The sequence below is a fragment of the Antedon bifida genome, chromosome 2, assembly GCF_963402885.1.
Source record: "Antedon bifida chromosome 2, ecAntBifi1.1, whole genome shotgun sequence".
Lineage (NCBI taxonomy): Eukaryota > Metazoa > Echinodermata > Crinoidea > Comatulida > Antedonidae > Antedon > Antedon bifida.
Window position 1 is genome coordinate 34,643,472 of NC_136227.1, and position 24,786 is coordinate 34,668,257.

Consider the following 24,786-nt stretch of genomic DNA (forward strand, 5'->3'; position numbering starts at 1 on the left):
GACACGTATACCAAACAAAAAATAAGGAGATAGTACTATAGTAGCGTCTTCGTGAGACAAGAATTACCGCTTTCTAAATTATATATGAGTACGGTTTAGAATTTCTTCTATGTCTGTAGATTTATATATATATATTATTTTTTTGTATTTTCTGTATACGAAGATTTGATGGGTATAAAGAAGTTACAAAATAATATTAATAGGTCTTACAGTGTAAAAGTTTGACTGGTAGAGTTTGTGGGGGATTTAGAGGGGGTGCTTTATGATTATTCATTTCGCGAACTTTCAGCTTGGCTGGTTCCCTCCTTCGTTCCATGGTTGACCATTTCTTGCTAATTTTATCTATCTATTTATTTATACTGACTGTTTTCGAATGAAATAATCTATAAAATAATGGACGGTAAGAATTGAAATAATGTTAATAAAGTATAACAAAGAATGGATTCATGTAAATCAAGTATAACGATAGCGAATGAAAGGGCTAGGCCTAGTGAGTGTAGTGTAGCTAGTGTAGTAGTAGTAGTAGTCTACTAGTAGTAGTAGTAGGCCTAGACGGTCTAGGCCTACTAGTACTAGTAATACTAGTATACTAACTAGAATAGTAGCATCCTAGGCTAGGCTTAGGTATATTATATTACACTCTCTACCAGGTAAACCAACCTATGGCCAAGTTTTTGGTATTTTTAAATTAATAATTTAGTTTAATAAGAATATTAAAACTTTAAAAAGAGCACTCTTATTCTCAATAATAAATTGTTTTTACTTCAATTAATTATTTGTGATCTCTCTAAATGCAATTCTACACTATAATTAGTGCTAACTACTACTACTAGACTATGAGTATTTATCAGTATTTATTTTGTTTTTATTTATCTTTTCAGACACTGATAAAATGATAACCTTACAAGATGAAGACGAGTCTGTCACTTCAAAAGACCAATCCGCCCAGCTAATCCAAGAACCTGGTTTAGTGCAAGTTGTTGAGGAATCAGTGATAGAAATCTGTATAAAAAATGAAGATCTAGTTATACAGAAACTAGAGGGCGATATAGATAACTGCGAAGGGCCGCAAAGCTGTCTGGTGATGGAATCCACAAACGACTTGAAACAGGCTAATGAAATGGAATCTAGTATTGAGATAATGCCAGTTCAGAAATTATTTCACAGTAACAGTGATAAGGTTGAAGACAAAAATGACACAATATTAAAAAGAGAAGACAAAGTTTGCAAAACAAAGACAAATATGGAATCTGAACATTCTAAAGAAATCATTATGGAACACCACCGAGGGACTGTGAGTGGAAGTAATTCCAAAAAAGAGTTGGCAAGTGAAGTACAGAGCATCTTAGAGGGTTTACAAGATGAAATACCAGAAAGTAGCTGTAAAGAAAATACACAGAAACAATCGACGGAAAATAAGAATGGAAATAAAGAAACGGTTTTTCAGGTTTTCCAAGTTATTGAGATGAAAGATACCGAACAGCAGGAGCAAATTATTGTGGATTTACCCTCCTTTTCCGACAAGAAATTAGAAATGAAAAGCAAGAAACAAAATTCTAAAACCAAAAAGAATCATGACATTGCATCCATACCTAACGTCCAGTGTTCATTCTGTGCCAAGAAATTTCACACTGATCACCAAAAAGACATACATGAGAAATACCACACCGAAGAACATCCTTGTAAATGTGAATTTTGCGATAAACGATTTACAACGGTTGGTGGACAGCACCGACACGAACGAAAATTTCACACGGGAGAGAAATTACATAAGTGTGCCTTTTGCGAGAAAACATTTGCAACCGTGTCCGCAATTCGCAGACATGAGCGAGTACACACCGACGACAGACCATACAAGTGTATACTGTGTGAATCCACTTTTAAAGACAGTACTGATCTGCGCCGGCACGAACGCCGACATACCGGTGAGAAACCGTTCAAGTGTAAGATATGTGACCGTGCGTTTACAGTACGCAGCGCTATGAATCGACATCAGCGCGTGCATACAGGAGCTAAGCCGTTTTTATGTGATCTTTGCGGACACGCTTTCACCGATAGATTCACCTTAAAACAACATGTTAAAGCGCATGAGCGCGGGAAAGTTTATAAATGCGGTGTTTGCAATAAAGGGTTCTCGTTTCGGTATCATCTTCACTCTCATAGAAAAGAATGTGGTAATAATCTTACCATTAAGGACGTCGAGGATAAAGTGTCGGCAAGTTTAGCTTCCGACAAGGAGACGGCAAGTACGGCAATCTTGCAGTTGACAGAGAGCATTGTGGGATCACAAATGGTATACTACTTGAATCGTCCGACAACTAGTGAAACAAACAAATGAGCCAAGATGGAGACCAACTAGAAACTTTGATCTAGTTTAGATAATAAAATTTGCTGAGATCAATGAATTTGGGGCTAAAAATAGTGAAATGAAGTGATAACACATAGGAAGCCAGAAAATATGCCCTTTAGACAGTACTGATAATTTAAATAAAAAATGACAAGATTTGGTTACTGGGCCGTTCCAGCATTCTTTAAACAGAGTAATGTACTAACATTATATTAAAAGTCTGTCAAAATAGATATAAACAAGTAGTTCATAAATTTATTATACACAGTTACCAGGCGTGGATTTAAACGGGGGATAAACAGGCTTTAATGCCTCCCCCCCCCCACCCCCCAACCTTAAATTTAACAGCCATGTCTTTTTAAAATAAAAAATAATGATTATTTTTCTGGATCCACCTCTGATATGTACAAAGAATAAGTGTGGGTTTTGTAGACTAAAATATCATTTGCATCAGTACTATGTAAACAAAAAAGCAACAAGTTGTTTTTCATTTTTTTTTATTTGTGTTATATATTTTTTTTTTTTTTATATTATCACACATAGTTGTGATCACAGCATGATTTCAACATTCCATATGAGAATCTAATGATGGCAGTGGTAGTACTCATATATTGAATATATATAATTATGTTAAAATGTTTGGAACGATGCAGGTAATCACATGGGTGATCACATGATATGAGTGATCACATGATATGGTTGCTAAGCAAACCAGTATACAGCAATGCCTATAGGAAAATATTAATTTGTATTTAAACCTAATGTTATGCATATGGATGGAATGCTCAATTCCTTAAATCTATTTTTAGCAACAACTTAAAATATTTATTTCAATTATTATATATATAAATCACCAATATCTATGGATGGATTTGGAAATGCAAACAAACAAAAATGTTTTCACAAAACTTGGTGGATGGCAAGACCTAACTACTAGGTTCATCATGATCTGCCTAAGGTCATTGGTGGGTGTGGCTTGGTGGGTGTGGCTAGGTAGAAATGAAGCACTGTGGAAGACACTTTTGATAAATATAAATGGTATGATCTATTTCCTCAACTACATCCATAGTATTAGTAATTATTTTTTGTATCAATCATGTGAATGAATAAACAAATGTTACCCATTTCCCCTTTAAATCACTAATGATATATATAATACTCTACATTCAATATTTTTTTAGTAAAACAAAAATAGTTTTTAAAAGACATACACGAATGTATATGTACTGTTATGTATCTACAGCATTAAATAAAAATTTGAAATATTTTGAAATAATAAAATGGACAGACACAGTATATATGCACAGTATGAATGATTACAATACACTTAGCTATCATTTTACAGTATTATGTAAAAGCATATTAAACTAAACCACATTTCTTTTCCATGTGTCCTTTTTAAAAACTGTTTTAGTATATAAATATATTATTATTTGTGTTTTAACATGTCACAAGAAAACACAGTTTGTTTTATTTTTCACAAAATAACCATGGTATGCATATCTGGCATATTTATAAAAAATAATAAATTGATAATAAAAAAAATGACCAATACAAATAATATTCTGTAAATTAATAATCTAAAAAATAAATAATAAACAAATAAATAAATACAACAAAATGATAATACAATAATGATCAATACAATAATGATCAATACTAATCAATACAATAATGATCAATACAATACTGATCAATACAATAATGATCAATACTAATCAATACAAAAATGATCAATACAATAATGATCAATACAATAATGATCAATATAATAATCAATACAAATATAATAATCAATACAATAATAATCAATACAAATAATAAGCAATAATCTTCATTAGCTTTGCTCTACTTTCAAACAAAAGGAATGCAAAATAATAATAATTATTATTATTAGTAAGAAATCTATTCATTATTAATTATTTTTTAGCAATGACTTCTTTATAAAATCTATTTAATTGTTCAAGGAAGATGAAAGTAAGAACAGTGTGGGGACCTAGACGTGCATAGTACGGAGTGAAGCCCTTCCATAGACTGAAGACTCCCTCTGAGCGTACAGTCTTAATAAGGACGTCCTGTAAGACAAAATAAAAAACAAATCCACAATTCCAATACTGTATTGCTAAATGTATACTCCGTGATTTACTGCAGTAACTATTGCAGTAACTGTATTGCTAAATGGTGATTTACTACAGTAACTATTGCAGTAACTGTATTGCTAAATGTATACTCCGTGATTTACTGCAGTAACTACATTACTCTTTAGGTAAGGTTTTTTTTATGGTAATCATACACACTGTTTATGGCAGTGACTGCCTCATAAACTTCTACATTCAAAAAAACTAAAATATTTCAGTAAAAATAATATGTAGTATAATATATAATATACAGTAACTGCGATTAATTTTGACATGATGCTTTACAGTCTCAAGGATGTGGGTTCAAGTTCAACACAAGTTAAAACAGCACCAACAAGGCTTTGATTTACAAAGTACAGGTTTACTTACCGTAGCTCCTTTGAATTCTGGCTTTCCATCTATTACTTTCATACTTTGAATTCTGAAATAAAAACATTTTTACTTTTAGAAAATATTGCTTTTTATGCAGAATGTTTAGTTGGTTAGACCAATCTTGTGATTGGTTTAACCCATCACATTGTATAAAGAGTTTAACCAATCAAAAGTGATGCTTCGGATTACGACATGTTAAGAATAACACATAAAGTATACAACTAATGAATGTTTATGAGTTAGATATCACTTTTCCGTTAAAACGTGTAGAACTAATACCAAAGGGCATGTGATTAACCAATCAAATGAAAAGGAATAAAACATTAAAAACATTAATTTACCTAGTTTTGAGAATATCTACTGGCATTGAAGCGCATGTTGTTACAAATCCACTGATCATACTAGCTCCAAAGTGACACATGATATTGTCTTTGAAATATCCAGTGCCAAGAAGTAGCTGTTTAGCTTGTGAGTAAGACGCAAGCTGAGCTGCATTCACCACCATTGCTCTTACTATTGTAGGCCCACAGCCCTGTAAGAAAATTACAATCAGTTAAGTTTTATGAAGCCTGTTTTCCAGTCGACGTTGAATTGAATTGACCAGATTCAAAGATTTTACAGGAAAAGGGGGTTGAATTAAACGTTAATGATTTGAAAATTCAACGTCAACTTGAGCTGCATCATTTCTCTTACTATTTTAGGGGAGCATCCATCGCTGACATAATATTATTAATAGTCTGGCAAAAATATATACTGTATCAAAAAAAGTAGTTAAATTTCATTGTAGCTCTCAATGGGGCAGCGCATGTTCTAATCGTTACCTCATGGATCCGCCCCTGTTCTCTGTTAAGTTCTGTCTATACTATCAAACTAGTTTGACAAAACCAAATATGGTGGTGATATGCCCAAATATGGTAGTAATATGACATCATCATGCCCATATATGGACACATTATATATTTTTTGTCGCATAAAGGTTGATAGTGTAAACAGAGCTGTAGAATCTGAGGAACTTGCTTTATTGTTCATTTATTTATTGCTACACTTATAATGTAGCATGTGCAAAGAACTTATAACACAAGAATCTCCTCTCCGAAGCGCGTAACAATTTCGAAAGGCATTGTGGGATAGAATAGAGCTAATGGGTGGCGCCATTGTGAGCCATGGAGTAGGGCGCCCGCATCATATTAGAAAGTCAAAATCATAGAGGGGATCTGCTAATACTCTAGGGGGGATAGAGTAATTGACTTCCTAGTTTGGAGGGGGCGCTGCTCCATGCTGTGAAATGGCGTCGCCCAGTTTGACCTTTTAACCCTGTACTTCCGATACTGTGTTTTGAATGCAAATTGAAGAACAGGAGATTCTTGTGTTATAAGTTCTTTGAGCATGTGTTATGAGTGTCATAGTGAGACCAGTCCATTCACAATACATACCCTCCATAACGTAAGCACTCCTTCCTCTTGGACTATTCTGGATAGAGCATTGAATACACTTGTGTAGCCACGCCTCTCAGCAGGTGGTAACCTACACGGTAAAATAGTATACAAATGATGAATAAAGTGGATAAAAGTACTATTTCATGATCGTTAAATAGTGTGTACTATTGCACAACATATGACCCACAATCGTCCAATCAAATGACAGGAATTTATTAAGGTGTTGTATAAATTGGTGTTACAACTAAATTCAAGATTTTAAAAGAGTGTGGCCCCAATGGCTAAAAATAATGTCGAAATTAACATAAGGTTATATTTATTTTATTGGGTTTTTCCCAGTTAAGTTAACTTTAGACCGGGATGGGTGAAACATATCCCCTGCCCCAACCAACCTCTTTGGATTTAACTATAATTAATAAAAAAGTTCACCTTCCATCTGATGTCATTCTGATGAGTGAGATTTCGGCTGGGGTGCCAACAAATGCCCCAATCGCACCAGCAGTCAAACCGATGCATGCCTTTAACATAAAGCTAGGTGGTTGCCCTTCAGGTCTAAGCAAAACAATGATAAGCATTTAGTACCTTCATTTTATTGTTTGACAAAAAAAAGAAGAAGAAAGAATACAAACATATCGAACAGGTCAGGAATGTTAACATTCTGAGAGGCCTGATATGTTTAAGTAATTATTTAAGTCTTATTTTTATTTATTTTATTTTAACCATATTTAATGAGGGTGATTCATCTAGCAATTGCTGATCATTTGGGACCCTCAGAAAAACTCTTAAAAACCAATGATTAGAACAAATGTATATAGTAGCTTAAACAAACATCTTTTTTTGCCACACTTTGAATTAAAATATTTATAAAATAATTAAAAATATTTAAAACACTAAATAACTATTTTCTTGTTAGCTTTGGAATAGAAGATCTTATCTCTAATAATTATTACAATTTTATTTTAAAACAAAATGCTGGTACAGATTTCCACAGGAATTTTAATGAACAAAAAAGTTTTAAATGTTTATTAAGACAAGGAATAAAATGGAGGTACCAGGAAAATATCAAAATGTATTTAGACATTGTTATACACAGTATATTAATAGATTGTGGTGTAGTTACTACATATTCATAAGTTAAATACATATTGTATTTATCAAAATAGCTGGGTGATGATTTATATAAGACTACATTATCATGTAATTCAATTCAATATTTTGAATAAATACAAACAGAAAAATTAACAATAATAGTAAGCTCTAACTTGTAGATTTAAGATGTTACGCTTAAATGTGATTTGATTTTTGTATTTTTTAATTGATCATTACTATGTATTTTTCCGTTCTGGTTGAAATTGCCCCACGCAGGATGAATAAAGAATTTGAAATGAATTAAAAAAACAAATTGTTCTCACTATAGAAATAACATATGAAGAGATTAAGCACAAAATACTCAAGAAGCTTAGATAATCAAAATAGTACAGTATTATAAACAAAAACAGATTTTGATGCTTAAAAATAGATTGAAATATCTTTAAAGCTCTGTCTGCACTATCAAACTAGTATCAAACTAGATACACCTAAATATGATAGTGATATATGAAATATATATATATATGGGCACTCACATCACATTTTTTTGTCACATTAAGTTTGATAGTGTAGACAGAGCTTTAGTTTAATTGTTTATTTAATAATTGAATATAAAATAAGATGTAGCATTTTTTACCATTTTATTTTTAATAATTATAGACCTTTTTTAAAAATTGATTCGGCAAAAATATAAATGTTAGTAAATAGTAATCTTACCCTGAGACCATATCAAAGAGTGTGGTGTAGATGCCAAGCCTGGTTGTGGTATACGTAGCCTGTCGCAGTAAACCAGCTGAAAGCCTACAACAATAAATAAGATTTAATACAGGGACTTAGCCTGGGATGTATGTCAAAAAATATCAGTGTTGATGAAATAATAATTTAATAATAAAAATAAATAAATAAAAATACTGAGTGTAGCTGAATCAGTATTTTTTTTTTTTTTTTTTTTTGTACCATATTTATTGAGGGTGATACATCCAGCAATTGCTGATCATTAGGGACCCTCAGAGGTTCACAAGACAACATATATACACAAGATGCTCTACATAAACAAAGTCTTATTACAAGTCTTTGGGAGTGGAGTTGTAATTTTGTCCTTAGAAAAAATCCTGACGGGACTTGAACCCAGGACCCTTGGAGTGGTAGCCAAGCATCATAACCACCAAGTCACAACCCCACTAATTAATTACTTTTTTTCATTCTGTTGATCAAGTGGATCAATCAAGGATAAAAACACAGAAAAGTACAAAAAGCAACTTATTTCCACTGTGGTCACTAAATGAAACACCTTAAATAATTAACAAACAGAATTTCAGAAAAAACATTTTAATTTATACTTCATTAATATCATAAATGCCTCAGAAAAGAGGTATGATTTTAATGTGTTTTTTAAAGAATTAATTCTTCAATTTCCAGGGTGGATAAAACAGAATAATGATACATAAATACATAACAATCAAAAGGACAATAAAATAATGTGCAAGTGTGAACCCACCCTGTGTAAATACCAATAAAACCTTCATTCTTCAAAATTGATCTAACTGCGTGTAAACTGGTCTTATGTTCTTTAGCTGCTCCACCAATACCTACAAGAAATGCATTTACATGTATGTATAAAAAAAGAGCGAACCGAATTCTTGGTAACTCTGAGAATTGATTGGCTTCCGATGAAACTCCCATCCATTGTGTTACTGACTGTTACTCAAGTTCTTAACACAAATTAGATAAAATATACATTCATTGTAACTGTTAATTAGGCTATAAGCATTATTTTATAAATCATTTAAACTATTATTAAATATTATTTTTTTAATCAATACAATTTACAAATCAGACATTGTCATTGTGTGACTGTGAGTGAACTTACCACTAAGTTGCATTCTATTCTTAACAAGGTCCAATGGTTGGACAAATACTGTAGCACCCATACTATAAAATGAAAAGAAAAAGTATTACTGGATTAGATCATTTATATTTTATCGTTGCTAAACTAGGCCCAGGGCCTACTACTTACTAGCAGAGTGGTGGCAGTACCGGGTCGCAGTGACAGTACCTACCGTACCACTATTATAGCTAGACTAGCCAGCTAGCTATAGGCTAGGCCTAGCCCTAGGCGTGATCATCATGCAGTGTAAAACGTATACATACCCAGCAAGACCTCCATAGAGAAACTTTACAGGTTTCGGAATGACAACATTAGATGAAACCTGTGAATTCGACATTGTTTACTGTAAGCTGAGCACCACACGAACAGCAAAATATAAACCGGCGCGGCACCTGAAACAATTTTAATAGGAGGAGATCGCTCGAGTTATATACCCTTACAGCGCCCTCTGCCGATAAGCAATTATACAGCAGACAAAAATGAAGACCACCAGCAAAATAAATATACGGGGTTCTTCAATATTAATATTTATATATATATTTTTAAATATATACATTTTTTCTTTCCATGTTTGAGCTTCTCAACAAAATTATTAAACCCAAAGTTTGTGCATCATTTATTTATCCCAAGAATAACTGTCATTTTCTCTTTTTGCGGCTTTGCAAAAAGACAAAGTAAAAGTTAACTTAGGGAGAATTCATAGTTTTATATATATCAAAGATTTTATATATATATTTATTATATTTAAATTGTCCTTTAATATTTGATAAAAACCTAAATTTTGATTATGGGACTTCATTCGAAATAATCTTCTTGTTTAGTTCCCGACTTTATAATTTTGTTCTTTTTAATTTCTCAATTTCAGGCTCTTGAAATATCTTTTAACATGCCGCCCTCTTTAGTAAACCTACTGAAGCGTATCTTACATTTTGTATTTATTTCAGAAAATAAATAAATATCTATTAGAAACAATTTAGTAATAATTAAAATAATTCACAGTTAATATTATAAAGTTTTTATTTATAGAATGCCATAACCTGTAATATAAACAGTGAAAATATTCTTTTGTTTTAATAGTTGTTGAGAAAGGAGCTAAGAATAAGATTTCCATAAAGATGGCGGCCTACATACTCCGAACGTTTTCTGTAATTTTTCTTGTTCTTTTTACGAAATACTGGGTTGTAGATTGTCTCTATGAAGACGAAGTAGGAAAATATGACTGGTAATATTTTAAATTTACATTTAGGCAGTGTTTAGTAAATAAAACTGTAGGCTAAGCCTACTAATCATGAATGAACACTTCGGCAACAACAAAAGACTCATCAAAAGAGGCGAGTCCCTAAATAAAATGAAAATGCCGGGTAGGGCTAGGCCTAGGACTGGCCTCTATTCTAGGTTTTCCAAGCCTAATCCAATCCTAAGACAATTTAGCAGTGTATGCTTATATAGCTATGAAAACATATAATATTATTAATTATTATTGTGATGAAAAGTAACAAAACCAAACTTTATTTTTAAAAAAATGTAAAAATGAAATCGGACTTGAATTTCTTCTTGTAAACCCAGACAATTTGACTATTTTTTGCTTTAAATTACAGTTTTTATTTGCCGATCCAATTTTTGGTCAAAGTAAATATCTATTAATTAATTAATATGTGACATTACAATGGCATATTCAACAAAAAAAAATGTGAAAACAAATTTATTTAGAAGCGTTATTTTAAAAACTTGTGTTTTTCCAAATATAATGTTTATAATTTTTTTTTCAGGAGACAGCGCCATGTTGGGAAGCTAAAATATGTGCAATTTGAACCAAGTAGCGGAAAGAAGAGCGTGTTTGTAGCAACAGAATTGAATGTACTCGCTGCGATAAATACAAGAACCGGTGACCTCACCTGGAGACAGATATTCACCCGAGGGTCAACTGGGGTCATTGATGCGTTACATTACAAAAATGAGGGTGAATTAATGATATTAATAAAATAATATTTATTTGGTCACCAATGAAATGAATAACCAGGAGTGAGAATAGGCTAAAGCCCAAACAGATTCTGCACTCACTCCATACAATACAGCAATTTAAAATAAAACCTCATACATTACAAGAAAATTAAACAATTGTAATACAACTTATTTTTATTATTATAAAAAGTATTATTACAAAAATGATGAGAACTGCCAGATTAGAAATTTAAAAAAAGTTTCTTTTGTTTTACAGATCTTATTACTGTATCAGGTGGTGGAAGTAAGGTTCATTCATGGGCAGTAAGTACTGGATTTGTGCGATGGGAATCAACCATTGCTGAACCTAAACAAAGGTAAGAAAACACTGATAAATACGCTGAAGAAAAACAGTGCTTGAATATTGGCTGCAGCACAAGAAAATTTAGAGACAGCGCACTCTACAAGTTTGGTTCCCGGACCCACCATGCAATATTCGCATCGTTGAAATATAACCTTTCATCATTCACCTCATGCCATTATTTGTACCATTACACTTATAAACATTCATTATTTGTATATTATTATTATTTTTTATTTTTCTTTATATAGTTGGACAGTGTCTGTTATTTGCTCTCAAGAAAATGATGATAACTTGTTGGCTGTACTGGTGGACAATTCTTTGCATGTTTTGTCAACAAAAACTGGCGAAGAAAGATGGACAGCAAAACTGAGTACAGAGTAAGTTTTGAAATTGAATGATGAACCTCTCTGTGCAGCACGTCCTCCTTCAGATGGGACATAAAGTAAATTGTGTACATAGTGCACATTGAAGAAGTATTAGAAAAGAGTATGGAATGTATTTTTACGATGAGGATGATTATATTTGCATTTAAGTTTTGAAACTTAGCCGTAATAAGCTTTTCAGCGTGGTCACTGAACCATGATGTCATCGAGGCGCCATTGTGAGAATTCACATTATCCATCATATTTTCATAATGCTTTTCAGATATCAATTAAATTCATTGCACATAAAAAGTTAACATATAAGCGCAATAAACGTACGCAAAAACTTTGCACAAATCTTTTGCTTAATGACCTGCAGTCGGTCCTGTCCTAATTAGGGAACATAATTGAACTCCCACAACCCCATTCCCCCTACCCTCTTCTAGGTGTAATTAACTTGGTCTTTCTACAGCCTAACAATTTTATTTTTTTAATTTTTAAGTGGAAATGTGCAATACAAGTGGATGTCACAACACAATGATGAGGTTGTCATTGTGGGTCTTGTTGAAAGCTCTCACTACACAGTGCAGTTCTACAGCCTTCAAGATGGCACACTTTCTAATGAGGTTTGTGTCGTGGCATCTTCTTCCTTTATTTCATGTCCTTGAGAGGTTGACAAGCAATCGAATCCTAAAGCTCTGTCTACACTATAAAGCTTTATGTGACAAAAAAAATGTGATGGACTCATATATGGACATGATGATGTCATATCACTACCATATTTTGGCATATCACTACCATATTTGGGAACATCACACTTCTTTTGTCAAACTAGTTTGATAGTGTAGACAGAGCTTTAGTAACCTCAGAACCCAACAAGGTGTCCCCTTAGTAAGCGTTGGTCATATTGTTTACATAATATATTCTGCAATTCGTTATAAAAATTAAAATGTTATATATATTTTTTTCTAAGCAGAATTCATTCCCTGCTGCCTGGGCAACGGTCCAGTCTGCTTGCATCATACTTAGAAATGGTCACATGGTGTGCTTTGATTCAACCAATCGTGAACTACAAATTGCCAACTTAAGAGAGGGAAATGCTTTTCAGACAACACCTCTTTCTGTAAGAAAATATAGTTTATGTTTGAAGAATATTTAAGAAGTTGTATGTGAGAAATTGTAAAGTGTAACCATAAATAGAATACCCCATCCCACACACACACAAGGACAGTAGAAGAAGGAGATGGTGATTGTGATTCAAGATTCAAGAAATTTTATTTGTCCATAAAAATGGAAATTCAATTTGCTTGGTAGATTAAAACAACAATATTGCAACAATTTAAAACGTGCAGTATTATAACAGATTAAAAATACAAGATAAAAAGTTAAAAATATTGTTAAAAATGTAAAACTATTTAAAAATTGCATGATGATTGATGGTTGTGGAATACATGATATACTCATGGGCTCTTAAAAAATGTGATGTGCCCATATATGGACATGATGATGTCATATCACTACCATATTTGGGCACATCACACTTTTTTTTCAAACTAGTTTGATAGTGTAGACCATGTGTAGACAGAGCTTAATTGTGCCTGTCTTTTGTCCATGGTTCCAAAACATAAGCTCCATAATACAGGAAATTGCTTGCATTTGTTTGATTGTTTCTACAGGTATTAACGAGTGAAGATCACAAGTTTGATATCACTCAACTGGATTTACGAGCTGCTGCAGATGATTTGCCGATAGTTATTCTGAAGTTAGCCTCCGATAACCAGCTGCTTGTGTCAATAGAGGGCGATGTTAAGGTTATCAAGCAATTTACAAAGGTGTGGTTTAATATTTATTATAGAAGTCAAAAGTTTATTAAATTACACATTTTGTTTTGGTACAACACACTTTACTGTGACAAAAAGATATTGTTACTTTATAATGTATTATTGGCATTACTTTGTGATTGTGTAAGGAATACTTCAAAGACGACTACTTTTAATTGCTTGCAGGAGACTACAATTGGAGCTGGCGATTTGCCAGATGATAAAATAATTACAACTGTTACTCAAGTCAAAGAAAGTGTAAGTACTTATTTTAATAGTTTTATTTGTTTATTATTCATTAAAAAACTCTTCATTCAAGCTCTTAGCTAATATATAATATAAATCCAAAGGCAAAATACTGAAAAAAATGACAATGCTGTGGGTATCAGTGGCTGGATCTCAATGGAGATACAAAAAATAAGCGAAAAAGTTAAATCAAAACGATAAAGTAAAACAGCCAGAAAAGTTAGCAGAGCTTTCGGGCAACACTAGCCCTTCATCAGTGCAATTGTGTTGCGTAGCACTGTGTAAATTATATATAAATCATACTGTCAAATTATAGAAACAGTGCTCATATTCGAAACATGATCTCATAATCGCGTCGAGCATAGCTCATTGGCGAAAGTTCTGTATTTTTTAGTTATGAAAAAATGTCTCTGGCGGGATTCGAACCTGCGACCTCTCGCTTACAGGGCGAGTATCATACCACTAGACCACAGAGCCATATATTCCGAATATGAGCACTGTTTCTATAATTTGACAGTATGACATATATATATATATGTATATAAAATATCATAGTTTAAATATATCAGTTCATCAATTTGTGCAATATTGTATGCGATTACAAATTAAAAAATACTTATTTATTATTTATTTATACATTTCTCAAAAAGGATAAGGTTAATATTGTTCTAATATCAGTTGTTTTATTTATATTTTAGGAAGTCGAGATTCAGTGTTTTAATACTGTCGACGGAGCTGAAATAGAAAACATGAAACATAAAGTTGATATCGAAAAAAATCATGGAAGTCCGGAAAAGGTTTGATTAAAAGTTCATTAGTTTTTAAAATCAGAAATAAGTTTTTTTGGATATATTTTCAAAACTTTACTTTATTATTAGTGCATTCAAAAGTCCTAAAAAGAATTGGGTTAATGGACCTAGGTTTGCTTTACTGAGCATTGAAATGTTTTTTTTTTATTTCAGGTTTCTGTATACCTCTTTCATAAAAAAGATCAGCAGCTTAGCTACCGTGTATTGCTGGAAACGGCAGACGACGCGGTTACCATGATACAGCAATCGGGTATGTGATGTATCATTTAGACATTTGAAATAATGCATTGTGGGTAAAATGTTTTTTAGAAAATCGAAAAACGCCAACCAGGAAAAAAAGTTCAACCAATCAGGACTCAGGAATGTTTGATTCGCGCTAATAATAACATTATGTTTTATGGATAATTTGCATTTTTAGGTGGCAGGGTGATTTGGTGCAGAGAGGAAGGACTGGCACATGTAGCTGCGGTACAAATGGTTGATCTTCCGGTCTCTGATACTGAAGCTAAGTTTGAAGATGAATTTGGTGGTAAAATGCAGAGTAAGTCTTTAGTCTAATTTTAAGCAGTTACTTAAACATTGTAATACCTAATTTGGTATACGTTCATTTATAATGTAATATAGTATAACAATCAGTTTATTTCTCTATTTTTACAGTTTCAGTTTTGGAAATGTTTGTGAGACGTCTGAATACACAATTTGATCAAATAAAGGTAACATTTAAAGTATTTTGATAATATGATAATAATAATAAAAGCTTTATTTGGCATACAATTATGATTATTCAGATTTGGAAATGAAAACATTTTTAATCCAAATTATTTAGATTATTTTTAAGAAAATGCAGTTTTTCTATGTCCTTAGGTTAATTAATGTTTTAATGTATTTGTTGTATTTTAAGCAATTTTCCAAATAGATTCAAATCAATATTTTGATAATCATCTTTTTATTAAATTTTGCAGTCATACGTGGCTCACTTACAAAGACGGTTAAAGCACGGTAGCCATCAAGATCGCAAAACAGAGCCCTCGCGTGTTGTCGTTAACCGTGATGACGATGAAGAATATCTTACAAGAGATGAATTTAATTTGCATAAAATGATTATCGTTGTTTCCAAATCTGGCAAGGTAACTAATCTACACAACGATTTAAAATTTAAATTTTTTTTAGCATAAAATGATCATAATTTTTTTTCCAAATATGGAAAGGTAAATAATCTACACAACGATTTAAAGTTTAAATTTTATTTTGTATGAAATTAATATACAGACGTGAATATACTTTGACTTTATCTGACGAAATAAAGTGACATAGATGACTTGTTCATTAACATGTAAATTCTAATGTTTTCTTTTTAGGTGTACGGCATAGATTCAACTGATGGCTCTATCTTTTGGAGTCTTTTCTTTCCAAATCTCGATGTATTCCAAGATGGAGACCAATCTAAAATATCTTTATTCATTCAGCGTACAACGGCACATTTTCCAAATCCCCCACAATGTACAATTGTTGGTAGATACAAGGTATGTTTAGTTTCATGACTATTTTTTGCAGGTAAATAATTTTTTTTCAATCCAGTTTTTGGTCAAAGAAAATAACTACTATGTGACATTAAAATGCCATATTAAAAAAAAAAAATAATTTTTTTCAGGGGGACAATACATCTTTAAATAAATAAAATGTGTATTACAACGATTGTTGCCATTAAAATTTTATCCTGATTATATAGTTTGTATCAGATTTTGATTAGTGGTGTGTTAATCACTGTTGGGTTTTGAACGAATAAATAAAATATTACTTTTTTGACATTGTTTTCTATTCATAGAATTTATAAAATATTTCATGATTCGAAATTCAAATTCACTGTTCAATTAAAAATTTAGAATAGAACAGCCAGTCTTTCAACTCTTGAAATATTCTTAACATCCAACTCATAAACATTCATTATTTGTATATTATTTAAAAGTAATGACTTTGACATTTATAGAGGACACAACTCCACTGGAAAAAATGAAAAATACTCTGCTGCATCTAAAGCTATGTCTACAATATCAAACTAAAAAGGTGTACATGTGTACACAAATATTGTAGTGATATGCCCAAATATGGTAGTGGTATGACAGTAAATGCCCATATATGGTCACATTTTTTTGTCACATAAAGTTTGATAGTGTAGACAGAGCTTTAGTAGTATACATTATAGTACCTTTTCCTAGGTTAGGTGTTATAAATATTATCTTTCATTTGTAGACATCTGGAATGACCTTTATTCATTCCTTTAACCCTATAACTGGTAAACCAAGCCACTTGTTTGAGGAACATCCGTACGGAAAAGAACTTAAGTTCAAGTTAAAGCAACTTAGCATCGTTGGCATTATGGACTCTGACTTCCTAAAACCAATACTCCTACTGGATGACACTAATAAGGTATGGAAATGACCAAATATGGTATGGAAATGACCTTATAAGGTTTGGAAATGACCTTATAAGGTATGGAAATTACCAAATAAGGTATAATATTGGAAATTACCGTATAAGGTTTTACAAAATAAAATATGGAAAATTACGATAATAACAAATCCTATGATAATTACAAAATGTAAAGCGCTTAGAAGCATTGTGCAATAAGCGCTATATAAGAACAAATGTTATTAAAACCATTGAAGGTCAAAGTTGAAGGGCAAAGTTGACATTGGCATATTTATTACTTATATTTATTATTTTCCTCTACAATATCATTCCTGTTATCTTTTATTAATAGGTTCATCTTTATCCCACGAGTTCTTTCAATGTCATAAAAGAGAATATTGGCTCTGTATTCATGTTTACTGCGGAGAAAGAGACCGCATCAATGTCTGGCCTGACACTCGTAATCACAGCTAACAAGAAGATTGAGGCGCAAGAGATATGGAGGATTAAATTACCACCAACATCAAAAAGAATTACAGGCATATATGCTAAACGTGCCACAGGTAAACACATATAAGAACTAGAGGGTACTCCGAGAGTACAAACCTCCGCCTACTGTAAAATTCCCCTACATAAAATGCCCCCTGAATATTTAAAAAAAAATTTTTTTTTATTAGTTCTAAGTGTAAATATGTTAACTGCACATTACAAAGTTGTGGATGACAGTGTGGTGTAATGGTTATGTATCCAGCCTCTCACAGTTGAGATCGCTGGTTCAAGTCCCACTGAGGTTTTTTTTTTTTATTATTTTTTTATTTTTTTTTTGTTTGTTTTTTGTGGACCTTGATCTTTGACCCTGACCCTTCAAAATTTAACCACAATTATATGATGTGTCATTGATCATTGTGGCTAAGTTTGGTGAGAATCGGATAAAAACTGTGGTCTCTAGGCAGTAAAATAATTTTTTGTTAGTTGTGACCTTGACCTATGACCTTTCCCCCCTCAAATTCGAACTCGTCCGAGCTTTTGGGGCATAGATCATTGTTGCCAAATTTGGTGAGAATCGGATAAAAACTGTGGCCTCCAGGCTGTTCACAGACAGACAGACAGACACACACACACACACACAAACATACAGGGGTGAAAACATAACCTCCTTGGCGGAGGTAATTACAGGCATATATGCTAAACGTGCCACAGGTAAACACATATAAAAATTACAGGCATATATGCTAAACGTGCCACAGGTAAACACATATAAGAATTACAGGCATATATGCTAAACGTGCCACAGGTAAACACATATAAGAATTACAGGCATATATGCTAAACGTGCCACAGGTAAACACATAAGAATTACAGGCATATATGCTAAACGTGCCACAGGTAAACACATATAAGAATTACAGGCATATATGCTAAACATGAAATAAGTGACCTGTAAAGCTCTGTCCACACTATCAAATTAGTTTTACAAAAAGTGTGATGTGTCCAAATATGGTAGTGATATGTCCAAATATGGTAGTGATATGATGTAATCGTGTCCATATATAGGCACATCACACTTTTTTGTCGCATACAGTTTGATAGTGTAGACAGAGCTTAAGAATTATTCAGGATGAAGAAAGATTATTTTCCTTTTCTTTTGTCCCCAGAGGAAGTGCATTCTCTAGGTCGAGTTCTTGGAGACAGGACTGTGCTTTACAAATACCTTAACCCTAATCTAGTTGTCGTGACAACAGAGGGCAGTGATGCTGCCTCAAAAGGTCAGTTTTTTTTAAGCGTTTTCATCTTTGTGCGACTTGTTCCAGACTTGTCTGCTTTTCATTATTTTAAACTGTCTTTTGTCTAAAAGTTTAATTTTTTTTTGCATACAAGCATTCTCACTGATTGTGGATTTGATTTATTATTTTTTTAAATTGTTTGTTAATTTTTACGACATAATTGAAGTAGTTAATCATGAAGAGATGTAGTCATCTAACCCAACCATCTTAAGTGTTCTTTAATAGAACCTAAAGCTATTGTTATAGTTGTTCTTCTATGCACTTTGTATAGCTCGTCTAAGCGTTTTTCTTGTTGATGTTGTAAATGGAGCGATCGTGTTTAGTATGGACCACAAAAGAGTTGAAGGACCACTTTATGTGGTACATTCAGAGAACTGGATAACTGTAAGTAATCACCTTTTATTTCGTGTTTGTGTATTTTCATTTATCAATTGTGTGAGAGCATTTTTAATTAAAGTTTACTCTTCAAAAACGATGAAAGGTTTTAACCTTCCTGTCTTGCATTAAGGTTATTAAGTACGTTGCGCAATCTTGTCGTTTTTTTGTCAAGTTTTATTATTCCTTTTTCCGGTTTGTTTATTGTTCGCATGATTTTTTAATAACCAATAGAGAAAAAAAATCAATATTTCTACTTTAAATATTATTAGTAGACTTTGAAGTATTTTCATCTTTTTCTATTAGCAAGGTTACATAGAAGAATCACTCAAGCAATGTATACACACAAATTGCTTCTTATTGTTTGTGGTTTCAAAAGCCTTATTATATTTATTTAAGAATACAAAGTAATAATAATAATAACAACAAATTGAAACTTAATGGTCAGTTTTCAGCTTCAATTCAATTTCTTTAATTTTGAAAATGTTACAGCATATCCATACAAATGAAACAAAACCAACTGTACAATACATTTCTTATTTTATTTATTATCAGTATAGAAATACTTATGTAGCTTATGCATCTAAAATATCTATTATACATCTTACGCCATCACACTCACGTCCTCGTGTATTGTTGTTGTTACAGTGCGCCACCTTGCGCCCTATCGAGTAACATTGTTATCACCATGCGTTAGTTGGTTCTAGTAGGCCTAGTGTCGGTTGATATTACATTCGTTTATTTATTAAAAATGTTCATATCTACGTGAAGTTGATGAGGCTTTATTGCCGTTGTGGCAGCGCATTACCCACTACCGCGTGGTAGTCAAAGAACATATCATTATTAATACACAGAAGAAACAAGAATGTTGCAACTATTCAACATATGCTGCATATTGTAAATCAATTTTTGCATAATAACCTCATACAAATATGAAACGCCATGTTTGACAAATATCATGTCAACATTTTCTGCTGCAGTTACTGCAGTAACTACATTTTGTTTACTCTGTTGCAATGCAATTATTTTGTTATTTGTTATTGCTGCTTCATAAATGTCTTCATTGAAATAAACTAAAATCATATGTTACTGCAGTAATCATTGTAGTTACTGCAGTAATTAGTAGATTAATTTTGATATGATCCCTGTCTTTAAATGTAAACCACAGTGAAAGCTGTGAAACATCAAAATGCGTTTGAAAAAAGGCTGAGACTGCTCATCTTGAACATTTCCATTAAGTAATTTGATTGTGGAAATATAATTAATTTGATTCCTTTTGGTACGTCTTAGATCAAATCTATTTTTAGAAATAGAAGGTTACTGTTTAATTCACACTCTAAATAATTAAATGTCATGTTCTACTTATAGTTCATAATACTCTTGACTAAGATTTCATGTGGAAAAGTTTAATAGGATCTGATTTCAATTTACTTGATTAAAAAATGAATTATAATTGTCCATATTGATCAAAATAGAAGAACGATAATGAAACCCAAGGTTTTGGTTGACTTTACAAATAATGATTAAAAAACATTCTTGAAAAAAAAAATGTAATCTGTAATGTGATGATTTCCAATGTGAATTTCCTTTTGAATGATTTCTTACTGGTTAATACATTTATCAATCCAATTTACAAAATACATCTGACTGTTGTTCCTGTTTTAGTTGCTAAGCCTACCACTACTAGACACCATTTTTATACCATTTTCTTTGAAGCAATTTGTTACAGTATTTGGCTGGGAGAAGACTGGACTATAAATACCGTATATCCTTAGGTATAATCCCACTTCTGGTATAATTCCACCCCCTTCTTTATGTCTGATTTCACAAACACGAATTTATCACTGAGTAGGGCTAGTGTTTGATGAAGGGCTAGTGTTGCCCGAAAGCTCTGCTAACTTTTCTGGCTGTTTACTTTATCGTTTTGATTTAGCTTTTCGCTTTTTTTTTGTATCTCCATTGAGATCCAGCCACTGATACCCACAGCATTGTCATTTTTTTCAGTAATTTGCCTTTGGATGAGTATATTCATATATATATTCCCTATATTGCCTTTTGATCTGGATGTAGGTCTCTCTCTAGCCAGTTCAGATGAGTTTTACAAGAAATGCTTACCAATCATTTTTTTCCGAACCAGGCTTTCCCCGGGTATAGTCCCACCCCCAAAGTTGGCCCAATTTTATGGGGGTGGGATTATACCAGGGGATATACGGTATTGAAATGATCAAAGATTAATTGAGATCTAATCACGTCTTTTGTTGAAGTTTCTTTGCTGTGCCCTCATGACTTTAATTACAATTTGTAACTAGATATTGATTTATGGATACTAATATTATTATAGTATTATACACACTGAGCAACAGACCCAAACTCATTGTCCTAATATTTATGTTATTAAATATTATAAAGTTGGTAAGGGTAAATTTGAGTTCAATTTTTATTTATTTATACAAAATAAAGAATTGAACATTACAGTACCTCCCTTATCATGGCTTGGTAAATAACCAAATGCAGATAAATTGATATTCTGTATAATTTTGTAGTAAGATTTCTAAGTTAAATCTATCTGAGTATTGTATACATTTTTAACTGTATATCACTATCGTTTTTTTGTTGTTTTTTTTGTTAGTACCAATATTGGAATAGTAAGCATAGACGAGCAGAGATCACCGCTTTGGAACTTTACGAGGGAAAAATACAGAAAAATAGTACAGCGTTTTCATCTTTGGATGCGATTGATTCTCCACTGGTTGAGCGCCAGTCCTATATCCTACCGTCTTTGGTTCAAGCGATGGCCGTGTCACACACTGAGAAAGGAATCACAAATAAAAATATTATATGTAAGTTACTTTATAGTATTAATTGATTGTTGGTAAAACAAGAAATATGTTCTGATTTACAGGTTAATATTAGTGAAGCTGTAACTTGGTAGTTAACATTCCAATCCCAAGGTTCAATCCTGACCTAGTGTCAGAGGTCAGAGTTCAATCCTCGCCTACTGATTTTTCCAATATAAATATGTATTAATGTATATAATTAATAAACTGTATTTTTATTTTAGTATCGCTACAATCTGGCGGTCTTGTTGTCATTCCCAAACGACTACTTGATCCTCGACGTCCAACCGTACCCCTCCCTGAACACAGAGAGGAAGGGTTAATACCATATCTACCAGAACTTCCTCTTCCGTATTTATCATTTATTAATTATAACCAATCAGTAAGTATTATTCAATAATTCTCCACAATATTTGTGTAAAGCTCTGTCTACACTATCAAACTTTGTGTGATGTGTCCATATAATGGACATGATAATGTCATATCACTACCATATTTAAGCATATCACTACCATATTTGGGCACATCACACTTTTTTTGTCTAATTAGTTTGATAGTGTAGACAGAACTTAAGTTGTCTTCAGTGAAAGAAAAACAACATAATTCATTAATGTTTAATGTTATTTTGTTTAATTTTTGTAATTGCAGGTATTCGGTGTAGAAGGTATACACACATCTCCAGCAGGGCTTGAGTCCACCTGTCTAGTCTTGGCATATGGCCTAGGTAATATATTTGTATACAATGAAATATTTTAGTGACAACATTTCTATGCGGTTAAAAATAAAGCTCTTTTTTATAGCTCAATTTAGTGTGTGTTTTGAACTACTTAAACATATTAGCATAATCAATTATATTGTCCCCTAAAAAAAATTGTTTTGTTATATATGCCATTTTAATGTCACAGAATAGTTATTTACTTTGACAAAAAACTGGATCGGAAAAAATTATTTTCCTGAAAAAAAATTTAAATTTTCTTATCTACATAAATGAATAGCTTAGCTTAGGCCTATTTAAAGTCTGATTTTATTAATCTCTATTTTTCATTTGGGGAACATCTTTAAGACAAAAATGTTAAATCTTTTTTTAGATTATTACTACACCAGGATTTCCCCATCTAAACTGTTTGATGTACTCAATCAGGACTTTGATTACCTCCTTATTGCAACTGTCGTGGTAGGCCTAGTTGTCGCCGCCGTCATCACCAAAAAACTGGCCGCCATCAAATCACTCAACCAAGCCTGGAGGTGAGAGTCAATGCGGTTGATTGTTACACATTTCAGGATTACCACAGTTGAAGCGCACGATAGTAGGGGTATGTCTTGCCCCATCTTGGTCTTACATTTGATCATGCAGAAAGAATATAATTGTAGTGGATTCAATTTTTGTGTATTAAGAAAATGATTTTTTAATATGCTATTGGAGGTGATCCACGAGGCTATCTATAGCTCCATTAGGTATAGTGAAATATAATTTAACGTTATTTTCTATTGATTGATACAGTCGACTCTCTCAATACCAGACTCTCTGAAAACCAGAAACTCTCCCAATACCAGACTTTTCTCAAGATTCAAAAGGTCCCAAATTCATTTTTACCATTAAAAACATGTCCCGAATACCATACTTTCCGGGAAAACCAGACATATTTGGTCAGCCAAAAGGTGCTCGGTATTGGGAGAGTTGACTGTATTAGTGTAAATCCTGGGAAAGGACCCTGGGATTCCAACACAGGACCCTGGGATTCCAATACAGGACCCTGGGATTCCAACACAGGACCCTGGGATTTAAACACATGACCCTGGGATTTAAACACAGGACCCTGGGATTTAAACAGAAGACCCTGGGATTTAAACAGAAGACCCTGGCATTGGTAAAGTATTTTAGCCACTTGGCTACAGTGCCAATACACACTTTGGATGTATATGTACACAAATTATGTTGATGAGAACAAAATTAAAACAAATAACAGTGAACTAATAAAACCAAGATCGGTATAAATATCAAATTTCTTTTAGTATAGTTCTTGTAGGGGGAGGCTAATTGGGAAGATCTTGTTTCATAGTATCGATGTTACTCTGCAAAATTCTTTGAATTAATTGGGTTAAAACAACTCATTTAATGTAGTCTTTTTTTCGTTTTTTAATTTATTACACAACATAATATACATTCACATTCAATTTAGACTAGTTATTAATATTGTCGTGTTTATGTTAGTCCATGGTTAGTCCACGTTTCGGGTTTTGTCTGTAAACTAGTATTGTACGTATGAAACGCCATTAGTGCCAAAATATGTTAATCCATCTTTATACAATGAAAAAAAAATACAATCTTTAAATTACAAACACTGTAAATATAGCATATCATTTATAATTTACAATACTCGGTATTCCTACAACTAATCTAAATTTGCATACGGCAATGATGAATAAGGGCTGGTATGAACAATATGTACGTGGTGGTGTAAGCATGATTGAAGGTTGGTTCCCACTCAATGACGTAGACACAATGCAGGTGAGTTGACCAATCACAAGCGACAGTTCGGATAGTCTCATTGGTCGTCAAAGTACTTGC

The 24,786-nt window shown here is 32.5% G+C and overlaps 3 protein-coding genes and 1 non-coding gene across 4 annotated transcripts; 2 read left to right on the forward strand and 2 right to left on the reverse strand.

Annotated features, from left to right (window-relative positions):
• Positions 1-278: 278 nt before the first annotated feature.
• Positions 279-3,811, forward strand: LOC144834800 (uncharacterized). Its single transcript, XM_078689750.1, has 2 exons — positions 279-400; positions 882-3,811. Exons 1-2 carry the CDS (start codon positions 394-396, stop codon positions 2,336-2,338), a joined length of 1,464 nt encoding a protein of 487 aa, XP_078545876.1. The 5' UTR covers positions 279-393; the 3' UTR covers positions 2,339-3,811.
• Positions 3,812-4,184: 373 nt separating this feature from the next.
• On the reverse strand, positions 4,185-9,677 carry LOC144834839 (mitochondrial 2-oxoglutarate/malate carrier protein-like). The gene is made up of 9 exons (XM_078689800.1): positions 9,534-9,677; positions 9,253-9,314; positions 8,881-8,971; positions 8,100-8,183; positions 6,723-6,845; positions 6,291-6,381; positions 5,199-5,389; positions 4,855-4,906; positions 4,185-4,422 (listed from the first exon to the last, which is right to left on the reverse strand). Exons 1-9 carry the CDS (start codon positions 9,605-9,607, stop codon positions 4,267-4,269), a joined length of 924 nt encoding a protein of 307 aa, XP_078545926.1. The 5' UTR covers positions 9,608-9,677; the 3' UTR covers positions 4,185-4,266.
• A 661-nt stretch (positions 9,678-10,338) lies between these two features.
• LOC144834801 (ER membrane protein complex subunit 1-like) lies at positions 10,339-24,466 on the forward strand. The gene is made up of 22 exons (XM_078689751.1): positions 10,339-10,492; positions 11,040-11,230; positions 11,489-11,588; positions 11,824-11,952; positions 12,440-12,563; positions 12,914-13,060; positions 13,614-13,769; positions 13,944-14,015; positions 14,702-14,800; positions 14,966-15,062; positions 15,231-15,353; positions 15,470-15,525; positions 15,775-15,939; positions 16,171-16,335; positions 17,063-17,239; positions 17,574-17,784; positions 18,877-18,987; positions 19,277-19,389; positions 22,010-22,220; positions 22,442-22,599; positions 22,866-22,941; positions 23,306-24,466. Exons 1-22 carry the CDS (start codon positions 10,386-10,388, stop codon positions 23,464-23,466), a joined length of 2,949 nt encoding a protein of 982 aa, XP_078545877.1. The 5' UTR covers positions 10,339-10,385; the 3' UTR covers positions 23,467-24,466.
• Positions 14,409-14,480, reverse strand: Trnat-ugu (transfer RNA threonine (anticodon UGU)). Its single transcript has one exon. It is a non-coding gene; the product is annotated as a tRNA-Thr (tRNA).
• Positions 24,467-24,786: the final 320 nt, after the last annotated feature.